We start from the raw sequence: 13,826 nt of genomic DNA on the forward strand, positions 1-13,826 counted from the left end.
AAGAGAACTGAATATCTGGCAGCCGGTTAGCTGCCGTTGTGCGTCCGGACACGGGCGGACGGAAAAATGCCGAAGCGCTGGTTGCCGAATGTTGGCCGTTCAATGCCTGATCAGTGGCTGCCAGAACCTGGATGCTGGCCGGACATGCCAGAAAGCGGCCATAGACGGGCCGGTCTTGGGGCATACTTTCTGTGCCGCCTGGGCAGTCATGTGCTTAGTACGGACAAGTACCGCCATCCCGCGGAGCCCGACGTAACGAGTGACGGCACACTCACACGGTTGCCTGCATGCGCGCCTCGCCAGTGAATACAAGCAATATGTAGGGCGGCAATACCCTCTATCCACTTGATTTTTTTTAAGTGCGAATGCACTTAAAAAAAATGGCGGTGGATGGTTTGGGGTCGCTTATAAAGTGCGAATGCACTTTATAAGCGACCCCAAACCATCCACCGCCGGCGGCGGCGGCGGCGGCGTCCGCAGTACTCCTCTATATTTAAAAAAGAAACAGCATCCGGCGCCAGGTTTCGATCCGAGGACTTTGCGGCCGCAGCGCGACGCTCTACCGACCAAGCCACGGACACGACGCTGATATCAGTGTTAGTGACGCGCCTTATATCTTTAACGCATTCAAACTACGTCGTCAGCGGCGTGCGTTGGCGACTCAGCGGCGTTATAGCGGCTTGATAACTGCGTGGTGTACACGTGATACTACAAACCCGATGGAAGAGATGGAAGAGAAGGCGGCGAGGCGGTGGGCTGCGGGGGCCGAGCGCAAGCGCCGCAAGCGGGCCGACAACCGTGCATTCGCACTTTCACATTCTCCCCCTCGGGGAAATGCGGGGGAATTTTTTCTCTATTGATAGTGTTACGGGGAGTTGTGTATTTGTATTCACGACATGGCACTCTTTTGATCAAAGCGAACTTTCTTGTACTCTCTAATGTCCATTAGTGCAGAAAATTCCCAAAGTTTAACGCGTGCCACCCTCTTGAATTTTTTTGCACTACAATTTCTGACATAAGAGGTAGTGAACAGTGAAAAGAAACTGCTGACGATGTAAACGATATAGCGATGTAATTTCAAGCTATGCATGGGTACAACGAATACGTTTCGCTACTCTAGCTTAGCACTTGTAAAAAAAACTTTACCATCCCGTCCCAAAGAAAGTTGAAAGAAGCGCTAAAGCCTTCTCACATCAAAACTGCATCAGAAGTGCGTCAAAACCTTCTCTAAAAGTGCGTCCAGCCTTCGCTGAAAGCCCGTGCAGTGGATCGTCAACCCTTGAGAGACCCTAACCGCAACTGAAGAACGAACCCATGCGACGATTTTTTTGCGCTCTAAGTAGACGCATCTACGAGTGATGCAAATGCATTCCGATACGTGATTTATGACAATAATGTATACTATCGCACTCCTTCATCATGATCGATGCCTGTATTGTCTTTAGAACCCTTCCTTTTTCGAGATTTTCAATTTCCCGTGTTGACGCAATAGAAAACCGGTTTCACGCATGCGCCGGGTGTCCATAGATCTTATCAGAGCTTTTCGGTCGACTAACCGGTCTGTGGGGAAATGCATTAGTTGTTAACAGCTGAGCTGTTGTAGCTGGCCGTCATGTGTGGTGCATAACGCGGAACGCGTTAAATTGCCGAGAAAATGCCGAGCGCACGGGACCTCGCACCTCGCGATGACCGCGCAGCGTGCCCAGCACGTGCAGTGGCTTTAGCATAAAAAAAAAAAAAAAAGATGGCTGCGGTTTAGTTGACCGAACCCTGGATATGCCAAGCGAAAGCTAGGCTTAGTCTGGCTAATTCTTGGTTTCACTTGGTCAACCTTTGATGTAGCTGCATGTATTATAGCATTCGTCCAAAGCCTGCCTTTGCCTTTGGTTGTGGCCCCGCTTACGGCGTTTCTCGAGCCTAACTGGTCGCTCTCCCCAGTCTTGATTGACTGATTGATTACGAGGTTTAACGCGCCGACACACACAGGCGATGAGGCGCGCAGTAGTGGAGGGTTCCGGATTAATTCTGACTACTTGCGGGTGTTTAGCGTGCGCTGAGATCTCGAACACACGGGCGTTTTCGTTTTTCGCCGCCATCAGAAAAGCGGCTGCCATGGCCCTCTTCCTCAGTCTCCGACAGGAATTGGCAGCGCAGATGAGGGCCACCGCCGGGCTGCCGACCCAGCGGCGCATAGGTGCACCACCAGCTGCGGGGCGGTGAGGCTGCGGGGGTGGCCCGCTGCCTATGAGCTGGACGGATACCCCCGCCGCAGCCCCCGCTGCTCACTTGGGCAGAACTGACTGAAAAGAGGGCGTTGTGCACAGAGCTGAAAGCGGGCCCGGTGAGTCACGTGATACGCTACAAGGGGGTGTGACGGAGCTGCGGTCAAATGAAGGTGTCATATTGCGGACGACCGCGAAACCGCTCGACGAGATTAATAAAGCTTTGCTCTAAAACTGGCGAAAACCCCGCGTAGAGAGAAAAGGCCGAGCGCTCGTGAGCGTGTTGACTCCGGCGCAATGGCTTTAGCAAAAAAAAAAAAAAGCTGGGGAGAACAAGGCAAAACAGCGCAAAAAGGACAAGGACAGAGAAAGATACACGACAGGGACTGCATCGTGTGTTTTGCTCTGTCCTTGTCTTTCTTTTTGCGCTGGTTTGCCTTTAGATTATGTAACAACAATCCCAGTTTTCCTCGTTAATAAATTTCATTTCTGGTGAAAACCCCGAGGAGCGCCTCCCGTTACCTAGCAAGCAAAAACGCCACAGCTGGCGCAAAACCTGTTCCACAGAACCTCGACACGACTCCAGGAACGCCTTGCGCATCGTGCACGTACGCGCCATCGCTGCACTGCAGCTGTCGTCAAGCGTTACCGCGCATGTAATGCTTGGCATGAGGAACACTACGATATTGGTGCATATCACTACTACTAGCACCGTGTAAAAGCGATGACGGATCATTTAAAAAAATTACGACGTACAAATTCGTGGGGATGTGTACTTCAGTGCTCATAGAGATAAACAAATCCTTCAGCTTCGCGACGGTTCAAGCCTTGTGCGACTTAGTGCAAGCTTCGGGAGTTTTTTTTTTCACAGAGCGCCATCGGAACCACTAAGAAAGCTTTTCCTTTAAAAGTACTAAGCTGTATCTAACATTCTATAATACACGGCTTGCCATGGCCCACAACTGTACACCAAACAATTTTAATGCGCCCATAAAGGAAACCTGCACGTTTGTTTCACTACACGGTGCCATCGCCGAGTACCAAACCTGACAAGTTCAACGCAAATTGTCTTAATTAGGCTATATAATTGGGGAGAATGTTGATTTGGGGCGACTCCGGCCGACCGTGTAGATGCCGTTTAGGGGTTTTGAAAAGAGAAATACGAAGACGCTAGGGTGCAGTCGCAGCCAGCCAACATTCGAGGGACGCTCGACATTCCTCGTTTCTTCAGGATACTCGGGATGGGATCGCTGCTGTCAAAGAATACTGGCGAATTGCAACTCTTCAAACAACGTCAAAGCTACTCAGAAATTTTTCCTTTACCCGCCGCGGTGGCTCAGTGGCTAAGGCGTTGTGCTGCTGAGCACGAGGTCGCGGGTTCGATTCCCGGCCACGGCGGCCGCTTTTCTGATGGAGGCGAAATGCAAAGACGCCCGTGTGTACGAGATTTCGGCGCACGTTAAATATCCCCAGGTGGTCCAAATTAATCTGGAGCCCTCCGCTACGGCGCGCGTTATCGCCTGCGTTGTGTCGGCGGCGCGTTAAACCCTGTAATCAATCTGTCAATCAGAATTTTTTCCTTTGGCACAGGCGTGCCTACCACCGAGGTCCCCGTATAACGAGTGCTCTCAGAGATCATTTTTTATATCAGGCCAATAACCTTATCTTATGCCACCAAGCACACCTACTCACGCGCTACTTGTTTCAAGAAGACCATCTTTAGCGATGGTGCGCACATTACACGTATTATTTCACGTCGGCGTAAGCCGATGTGAAATAATAGTTTTGTTTTGATTAGTAGTTTTGTTTTTATTAGTACTAAAATCCTGTGTACATCTTGTATACATCCCGGAATGTGCCTTTGTAATCGGATAGCCTAATGACAACGTGTAACAGGGACCATAGGGCTTGTTAAAGCTGGGCGAAAATGATACAGCTTTTTTGCAGCTCTTCAAAAAAGCTGCAAAAATACACCAAAAAAGAGAATATTTTTGTCACTGCCAATGTAATGACTCCAGCAGTTATAAATCGTTACTTTTCGGCTCTGGAGCTAAACATAACTAAATTGTATATAGATAGAGTGGCAAAAAACTGGAAGCAGAATACTTTCGTTCTGACATTTCTAGTGATACAACGAAGGGTGTTACTCACCAGTATCCAGACTCTTACTAGGGCCACCATGTTTGTGTTTGCTGGATCCAGAATCGAGAGAGCGTATAATGATGAGAACGATACCGATGCTGTCAGAACCTTATCCGGAGAAGTCATTGCAAGCGTGGCAAACAGTATAATGGTCATCTGCGGATGACAAGCGAAGTCATTCAAAGTTAAAAGATGTGGATTCAAAAGTTCCCGTGAAAAAAAAAAAGTTTGGATGTTTATACACTGAACATTACACACAGCAGCGAAAATTAAGCGAATGGCGGCGGGGCCGACCAGACGAGGTAATTTTCGGAGGGTATACCCGTGCCACACGTACACGAAGAATGACATTAACTGCTTAATGCCTTAGGTTTTAATACCATTAATTTACTGCAACATGCAAAAATCTAATGCCATTCGCTTTAATGTCATTTTTGGTTTAAGGAGTTCTGCACAACTCATTCGCCTCCAAGAACGCCTCAAATCTGCCTACTCTAGAACGCGATGAGCGCCAAATGAAACCAACAAAACTCTCAGAACCAGGGTGTTGACGCGGAAACGTAGCTGAACTTCGAAATAAGGCGATGCCTGGTGCACTCTGGGTGGCGAAGTTTTGAAGAAGACAAACTTCACTAAAAACAGCGGCAAAAGGCAAAACATCGTGTTACTCGTCGTTTTGAATTTTTCGGATTTGGCACCGCTGGCAGGCGACGGCAGCTGCTGAAGCCATTTTTAGAAACGGCTCACACCATGTTTTTGAAAACACCATTTCTCATAACGTATTCTTTAGCAAAAAAACCTTTTTAACCCTTGTAAGACTTTTTTTATGTTAAAAACTTCTAAAGAGTGAGTAAGTTTCTCTTTTTAGTCATTATCACTATCATGCCGAACACATTTATTGCCTTTGCGTTTTCGCGTGTAGCACGACCCGCCCCAATAATGTCAATGGGAATCTTAAGGCCTTAAACACTTCATGTCATTTTTCGCGTACGTGTGGCACGGGTATTAGACACTGTCCGAACGCGTGTCTTATTTGTTTGTTCCACCATTTCAAAACGCCTGGTGTGGAAAAACGTACGTATATTTGAAAGCATTCCACGTTCTCCTAAGTAATGCAGTTTTATATTCAGCGTATAATTCGGACTACCTCTAACTGTAAGTTTAGCCAGAAGAGTGCTCAGTAAAAAGCATGTTTTTGTGTTTTCCCATGAGCAGAGAAAAATTGCAGACGATTAAGCGGACGCCGCACAATCATTCATCAATGGCCTGCGTTCTGTTGCGGCCCTAGGCAGCATTCTTTTATCTATCATTGAAATATCGAACCTCGTTAATTCTAACTCCAAGGGGATAGAAAATCTGTTCGAACTACCGCAGGTCCCCTTCATTGGCGGTGGAGCGCAAGCTACCATAGTAGAAACACATGCGCGATAAAGTATACGGTATTGCACGTCCTTCGGAGTGCACCTTCAATAATTACAGGCTCAAAAGTACGGCATACGCAATGACCACTTCGAGATGCGAACCCGAAGAAATGGGCGCGCAGTCTCTCGCCATCCTCTATCTTCTCTAGAAAAAAAAAGGAAAAAAAGGAAAAGGCAGCACCCGACAGAGAGAGAGAGAAAAAATTAAAGCCGTTCCACTCAATGTGAAAGCTGTCGGAAGTGCACATCAGTGATTCGCCATTATGGGCTGTATCGCCGTTGTACACTCACTGCTACCACCCCATGCATTTCGAATTTCCTGCCATCGCAGTGCTCGCGCGCCCCCTGCCTGAAACTGCGCCAGCGGGAGTTCTGTTATTTGTAACCTTGTTCTGTTACCTCTCTCTGTATGGCGTCTTCCTTGCACAGTTTACCCCTTTTGAGATCATTCCAAAAGCATTGAAACGAGCCCTCGGGCTCCCCATGAGTACATCGACAACCAAGAATCTTCAAATTTGTTTCATAACACTATCGAAGAACTCACTGAAGGTGATCTGGCAAGTCAGCGCCTCTGTCTGACACTGGCTAATGCGTTGGCTGCTGAGCACAAGGTAGTGGTTTCGATTCCCGGCCGCGGCGGCCTCTTTTCTGATGGAGGTGAAAAGCAAAAATGCGCGTGTGAACGAGATTTCGGCGCACGTTAAAGATCCCCAGGTGGTCAAAATCAAACCGGATCCCTCCACTACGTCGCGCCTCGTCGCCTGCATTGCGTCTGCGCGTTAAACCTCACAATCAATCAATCAATCAATCAATCAATCAATCAATCAATCAATCAATCAATCAATCAATCAATCAATCAATCAATCAATCAATCAATCAATCAATCAATCAATCAATTAATCAATCAATCAATCAATCAATCAATCAATCAATCAATCAATCAATCAATCAATCAATCAATCAATCAATCAATTAATCAATCAATCAATCAATCAATCAATCAATCAATCAATCAATCAATCAATCAATCAATCAATCAATCAATCAATCAATCAATCATCAATCGATCGATCGATCGATAAATCAATCAATCAATCAATCAATCAATCAATCAATCAATCAATCAATCAATCAGCCTCCGTCTGACACACACTCAAGCAGGCCGCTTTGTTATTCAATGCATCAACTGGCCCTGGGCAGAACAAACCCGCCTAGCCCCTCTGTAAGACAAGCGGCGTAAAAATATTTCGGTACGACCCCTTCCGAAGAATATGAACCCTGACCTCCATCCCGGGCGCACGAGCTCTCGCAGCCAAGCCCAAACGCCTATAAGGTAATCCCTCTGACGTGTCTTGCACCGATGGGGTGAGAGCTACGCTGACAACAAAACCATGGTTGATGTGGTAGCATAAAAAAAACCATTTAATTACATGCGCGTCCATCTGGACGACCTTCGAGAAGCTGAAGAACTCGCCATTGCCTTAGGCAGGCCTTATCCAATCCACCAGCAAAGTCATCATCACTGACTCTCAAGATGACCGCCGCAGGGAGGATGGCACAAACGACCCTATGGATACTTCAACACTACCGTCCCCCTCACCGAGTGGCGATTGTTTGGACACCTGCCCATGCCTCTGCAACGGGCAACAACTTCGCCCATCAACAGGCTCGCGAACTAGTCCAACGAGCCCCCGATGTCACCGCAGCTCCGACGCCATTTCTCATCTATTAGGACATTACTGACTTTTCCACCTGTTCCTTTCCTGAGCTGTAGGAGACACAGTGGATCAGCTGTCAACTGGAGGACCGTTCTCTCTTGGCGACACGGGTCAAAACGGCTATTTCAAAGCATGGATTCCCGGACTAGGATTCTACTCTCACTTTTGAGTTGATTGAAATGTTTTTTCTCTCCCTCTGAATTGTATAAAAGAAGTAAAACAAATGACATTCGTGCATGTAACATGGCAGTGATGAGGAAGCACAGCCAATAGGAGGACGCTTGAAAGAAACTAAGAGGAAGCTAGCCATCGGTAAAACCAGAATGTACGCACTTAGAGACGAGCAGGGTAACGTTGCACAACACGCCCGAGATAACAAAGGCAGCAGAACGATTTTACACCACGGTGTATGCCAGCGACGTTAGGCCAGGGAAAACTACTGACGGCGTTACTTGCGGTGTACTACAAGAAACTGAAGAGGAAGTAGGAAAGGCGCCCAAGAGCGTGAAAAGAGTGAAAGCCGTGGATCCTTTGAAGGAGTGAGGAGTTATTGTGCCGAAAATGCTTGCTGCGCTATTTTCTCACCGATTATAAGCTTCACAAATAGCACCCGATTTCAACCCCCCCTCCCCCACCCGCTTGAAAAAAATACACCATCCGAGACCGAACACCCTATACAAAAACTCATGTCGGTTCGGAACACCTGCACGTGATCTCTCTGAAAAAATTTGAAATACCTGCCAACACATAACGTCACCGCAACTCCAGCACGATTGTTCTCTTTCCGCGGGATCTTTCGGGGTGGTGTGGAGGTGTAAAAGCTCCTCATTCCTTTAATCAGCCCTTCTAGCCGGGAGCGGAGTGTAGAATTTATACACAGAATGATAAAAAGATCGGTGCAAACGGTACGAAGGAAGTCAGAAGGCCTTGTATCAAGCGATGTTGCGGCGCAGGATATCGCAATAGCACACGCACGCAACCCGATGGTCCTGCAGACGACAGGCCACCGGGAAGTGAGGCATCGTGGGCAAGGTAGGCACGCTCGCGCGGTGCGATGAAATCGACAAAACGATGGACAACGGCGGCGCGGAAGCAAATGAGGTGTTTTGATTTTCAGCGACTATATGCAGCGACCCATCGCTTCAACAAAACCGTCAAAGGTGGTGATTACTGGAACTTTGATTAACCTGAAAATCTGAACACCCATGTATCGGCAAAGCCTGTTTCAGGCCTTGTTGCGACCGGGAAGGCCAACCCGAGCCGAGCTCCGTCACCTCCGACATACGTTTGGTAGCATGGTGTGAAGCGAGCGGCCAGCTGCTGTTGCAGCCGTGAAGAAGTCCAGTAGCCGTAAGCTAACGTAACTGTTTACTTCATAGCGAGAGGTGAGCCGAAGCCAAAGAACAACGCCCCGACGGGCCAGGTAACAGTACAGGACTCGAGCAGAGTGACATCATTGATTCGCTGCTCAAACAGGAATGGATCTACAGCGCTTGGGCGAGGTTATTTATACCCGAAAGCGCCAACGGTCAAAACAGCGTTCCCTCTAGATTGTGCACACACCACGAACGTCACAAACACACACAACGCTCTTTCCAGAGTTTGTGAGCAGTCGGTAGTAGCGGCGCAAGTTGAGTCCGAGAGAAGGGAGAGATGAGGACTCCGCTGCGATGACGGGGCCTCTGTGCCCTTGAAGGGCGTTGAGACGTGCTTCACCCGTAACCGTCGAAGTTTGAAACGCGCCGAAAGCGAAGGGTCTGACCCGGGCTTGTCGAGACGTGAAAACATGAGTCACCGACACGGTGGGGCTTGTCTGAAAGGCGCACGTAGTGGAGGCTTGAGCGCACAGCCCAGGAGTACTGAAACGAAGCCGAATTGCGGGATCAATCGTAACAGCCCCCTTTGAAATTTACTTGCACGTTAGAGTAGTGCTAAAAACCAAAGCTGTCTTTCAATGTTACCCGCTTTTGATTGAATAGTCGCAGGAGCTGGATAAGCAAGTTTTTGAAGCACGAGGGATTATAAATGTGACACTTTCATACGCCAAATAAGGTGTCTCCTGCCGGATACGTGGTGTCATGTCTTAACATTAGCGCTGTTGAATGGGGGTCAAAATACTTTTTAGAATTTTCATAAGTAAACTTACCCGTGCGTTACAACTGGGACGCGTTGGAACCGTGCAAACACAGTATCTGAGGGTAGCGGACATTCAAAAATAGTCAACTGAATCTCTCCAATTACCCGATAACGCATGTCTTCGCCCGTGCGGAACGTTTTCAATCCACTTCTAGGGGGAGTAATCTTCTCTAAAAACCAATTTAACGTGTATTTTCAAATAAAGTGAACCTGCTACTCTGTCTTTACGTATTTACGGGTTACATGAGTTGTGCTCAGTTGTAAATTTGCACTAAACGATGGTATGTATGACCCGTGCCACGGAAACTTATAAATGGGAATACTGTGTGATAAAACAAAAATGTTGTTTATGTACCAAATATGAAAGACAGATGTTTGTAACAAAATATTCTATAGAGCAAACAAAAGGCTTCAAAATGTAGCACAAAAATGTTTTGGGTTTTGCCGATATGTTGTTTGTATACAATTAAACGCACATTTTCTGGTGTGCGTGAACAAAATAACCGCTTGCCAACCCAGTGTTATTTGCCTTAAAAAACAACCTTCCGAGTTAGTCGTTTCTTGCCCTTACGAACGCTCCACTTACTAAAGGTATTGAAAATGTATCTGAAGTGGCGTTCACAGTTCGTCATGGCCTAAATTTACTCATAAATTGTCTTGAGTTGGCAGCTCTAGGGGAAGAAGCCTTCCTCTTGCGTTGGTCTACGCGCTTTATAGTGGTCAGGAGTAACATCCTGAGCGTTTCTCTAGTGCCGTACTGAGCTGAGTTAGTTTATGAGCTGTTTTTCTGAACACTGGTGAAGTTTGTGTGACTTGATTTGTAGTGGCTTGTTGACCACGCCAAAAATTTTGTGCAGTGTGTATAATGACCATGTTACATGCAGACTGATTGGATAATTTTCTGTTCTTAGGGCAGCGCTGTTATCACTAGTCGCTGCGCCCTGATATGTGGGTTATAATAAATTTATTTGTTCTCGCGCTTGTACAACAGTATGAACACAGGGATATCTGAACTTGGAGGGAAGCATTGCGTGGTTAGAAAGTTTCCGTGGAGTTATAATGCGTTGGTGCTGCCTAAACCTCCACTGCGTTCCATTAAGGATGTAACCAAATTCATTTACACTCAGTTGATAGTGGTGACCGGTATTTGATGTGTTCATTATAGTGTGCCTAAGGACTGCACCCATTGCGGTTCCTCGAAGGGCCTCACATATATAAACATGGCGCTGATATCGTGATAGCCAAACTATATCCTCCTGAGACCGGAGACATGACGGAGATAAAACCACTTAATCTTTAAATAATTGAACTTTTTAGAGTACAGAGATAATTATGATGTCATTTTTTATTGGCTATGACGTTTCATTGAACATTTATCAGATGTGCAATATGTTGCACACTGGGAGTAAGTTCCCAAGAAACCGTGAAACATGGTGCCATAGATTGTGTGTGTGTGTGTGTGTGTGCGTGCGTGTGTGTTGTGTCTGTGTCGTGTGTGTTTTGTGTATGCCGGTGTGTGGTGCTGTGTGTTTTGTGTATTTGTGTTGCGTGTGTGTTGTGTTGTGTGTGTGTGTGTGTGTGTGTGTGTGTGAGCGTGCGTGTGTGTTGTGTGTCTGTGTTGTGTTGTGTTGGGTGGGTGTGGGTTGTGGGTGTGTTGTGTATTTTGTGTATGCGTGAGTGTTGTGTGTACTGTGCGCGTTTTGTGTATGTGTGTGTTGCGTGTGTGTTGTGTGGTGCGTGTGTGGGTGTGTTTTGTGGTGTCGTGTGTGTGTTGCGAGTGTGTGTGTGTAGCATCGTGTGTGTTTTGTGTATGTGTGTGCTCTGTATGTTTTGTGTATGTGTGTGTACTACGTGTGTGTTGTGTTGTGTGTGTGCGTGTGTGTATGTGTGTGTGAACGTGTGTGTGTGCACGTCTGTGGGTGACCCGCCTTGGTGGCTCAGTGGCTAAGGCATTGCGCTGCTGAGCATGAGGTCGCGGGTTCGATTCCCGGCCACGGTGGCTGCTTTTCTGATGGAGGCGAAAAGCAAAAACGCCCGTCTGTAGGAGATTTCAGCGCACGTTAAAGATCCCCAGGTGGTCGAAATTAATCCGGAGCCCTCCACTACGGCGCACCTCATCGTCTGCGTTGCGTCGGCGCGTTACACATTACAATCAATCACGTCTGTGGGTGTTCCTCGCTGTTTCCGATAAAGACAACGAAGGCGATCAGCTATGGAAAGCCCTACCTCTTCTTGACACCATTACAAACGCTTGCCTCACTCTGCCGTGCTCACCAAACATCTGCGTTGACGAGCAAATTATTCCCTTCACCGGTAAGTGCCCATTTAACCAGTTAGTTCCTGGGAAGTCCAACCGGACAGTCCTGAAGAAATTTATCTTGGCAAGCCCTTAAGGCCTTGTCTTCGGTTTTGACATCTTTCAATGGAAAGGAAGCCTCCTACAAAAGAAACAAAATGTTATCGGTGCAGCGTGTCCCCATTTGACGATATTTTCGAGGGCAGAGGCATCGGGGGAACCTCAAGAGATTTTTTATGATTTACTTGCAATAAAAAAATCCCGGGCCATCTCCACAAACATGAAGATTGGCGAGGGGCGAAGCATGCAGTGTATAAGTGTATTCTTGGTGGCTTGGAGATTTTGCCAACTGAGATGAAACCGTTGGGAGGTAGAGGCATACAGCTTTGCTGTAGAAGTCTCGTCTTTGAAGCACGAAGCTCTCTAGCGCGAGGCGTAAACTAGTGTCCCGGTGTTTCTGTAGTACGCATTACGAAGCGCTCCAGCGCGAGGCGCAAACGAATGTCCCGGTGTTGTTTAGTGCGCGTTACCTTCTGGCGCGAGGAGTAAATGAGTTTTCCGGTGTTTTAGTAGTACGACTACATGAGACGACGATTACGACGACGACGACGACGACGACGACGACAGGAGACGCCAACAGCCCCAACCCCTAAGGGGCTTCGCCCCTAATATGCCCCCAAGTTCAATAGAAAGAGCAAAATAAAATAATGGGTCCTGCCAAATCTAGTTGTCCTGACGTGCAACCTGTTGTACATCGAATTTATGACTGAAATGAAGAAGAAAACAGAAAAGTTAAGGCACAAATGGCGGCCGTGAATTATACCCTAGTTTTTCATGAGCTCGTAGAACGAAAATCAAGAATGTCACAGCATTTTTTAACACATGAAAAGGATTTACTTTATCGGCGTCCATAGAAAACTTCCGGACTGAAAAAACACCATTTTTGTTTGTTAGTATGAGCACAATGTCACACGTAAAGCTGCATGAAACACTGATAGATTGCACCACCAGTCTCTACTCTAGCTTTGAGAGACTGTTTTGGGTTTGCTTTCAGCCAATTTTGTTTACGGCGTGCTGAAGTCTGAATGGGCAATATGTTGTACGCGGTGTCTGAAGAGCATATGGCGTTACCCCAGTAAATTTTACGTCAACAGTTAGCCATTCACAAGCGATAATGTCGCAACAACACAAACAATAAGCATCAATATGTACAATGCGACGCCACCAACCCGCTTGGCTACAACACTACGAGGGGGATAACGCTGCTTGTCTTGTGCCGAGCTCCGTCCGCCTACCATCCCCAAGGAAACATGGGATGCAGCTTGCACGCCTCAAAATATTATATGTTGCTTATTGCATTTGGAGTATTTTGTACTTTTTAACAGCGAATGTGTTGAGCAAATTGTGTGCGTATAGCGTCCGCAGTTTTGTTGCTGTTGTTGTTGTTCCTTAGTTTGTGGCGCATACCCAGTTGGGTTTTTGGCCAGGATCGGGAGCTTTTTTGCGGGTACAGTGCGTGATTTAGAAAACCAAGATTTGGAGAAACAAGATTGATGAGAACAATCGCTCAAAAAATATAGGAACTTGTAGATGAAAAGCCGGACTATGAGAAGTTGAAAGAAATATATCTTTCGTGTGTGTATTGCTCAAATAAACTCGAGAAGAGCGGCTAACAGGGTAGGCGCCTTTTCTCCCAGATGCAGGCGTGGACGGCTTTAACCAAATCCTTGTGAGTAAACCCGATTGAAATGGCACCAAACCAAAGTAAGACCGGCACTGAAAGGGTGAGTCCAAGTCGGTGAATTGGCTCAGCGAGGAAGCTTCTTCTAATGAATGCGAAACCGCGGCATTGTAAGAAAAACTGCTCAATGGTTTCAGGTTCATCACGAAG

At 47.1% G+C, this 13,826-nt stretch overlaps 1 protein-coding gene across 1 annotated transcript in view; it reads right to left on the reverse strand.

Annotated features, from left to right (window-relative positions):
- LOC144148281 (ATP-binding cassette sub-family C member 2-like) overlaps positions 1-13,826 on the reverse strand; it is a 99,915-nt gene that overhangs the window by 50,634 nt on the left and 35,455 nt on the right. The window contains exon 7 of the mRNA XM_077679838.1: positions 4,374-4,520. Within this exon, the coding sequence (XP_077535964.1) occupies positions 4,374-4,520 (147 nt within the window). The remainder of the gene's footprint in view (positions 1-4,373; positions 4,521-13,826) is intronic.

Source organism: Haemaphysalis longicornis, unplaced genomic scaffold, assembly GCF_048455015.1.
Source record: "Haemaphysalis longicornis isolate Haplotype H1 unplaced genomic scaffold, Haemaphysalis longicornis Haplotype H1 scaffold_8, whole genome shotgun sequence".
In the NCBI taxonomy this organism is placed as follows: domain Eukaryota; kingdom Metazoa; phylum Arthropoda; class Arachnida; order Ixodida; family Ixodidae; genus Haemaphysalis; species Haemaphysalis longicornis.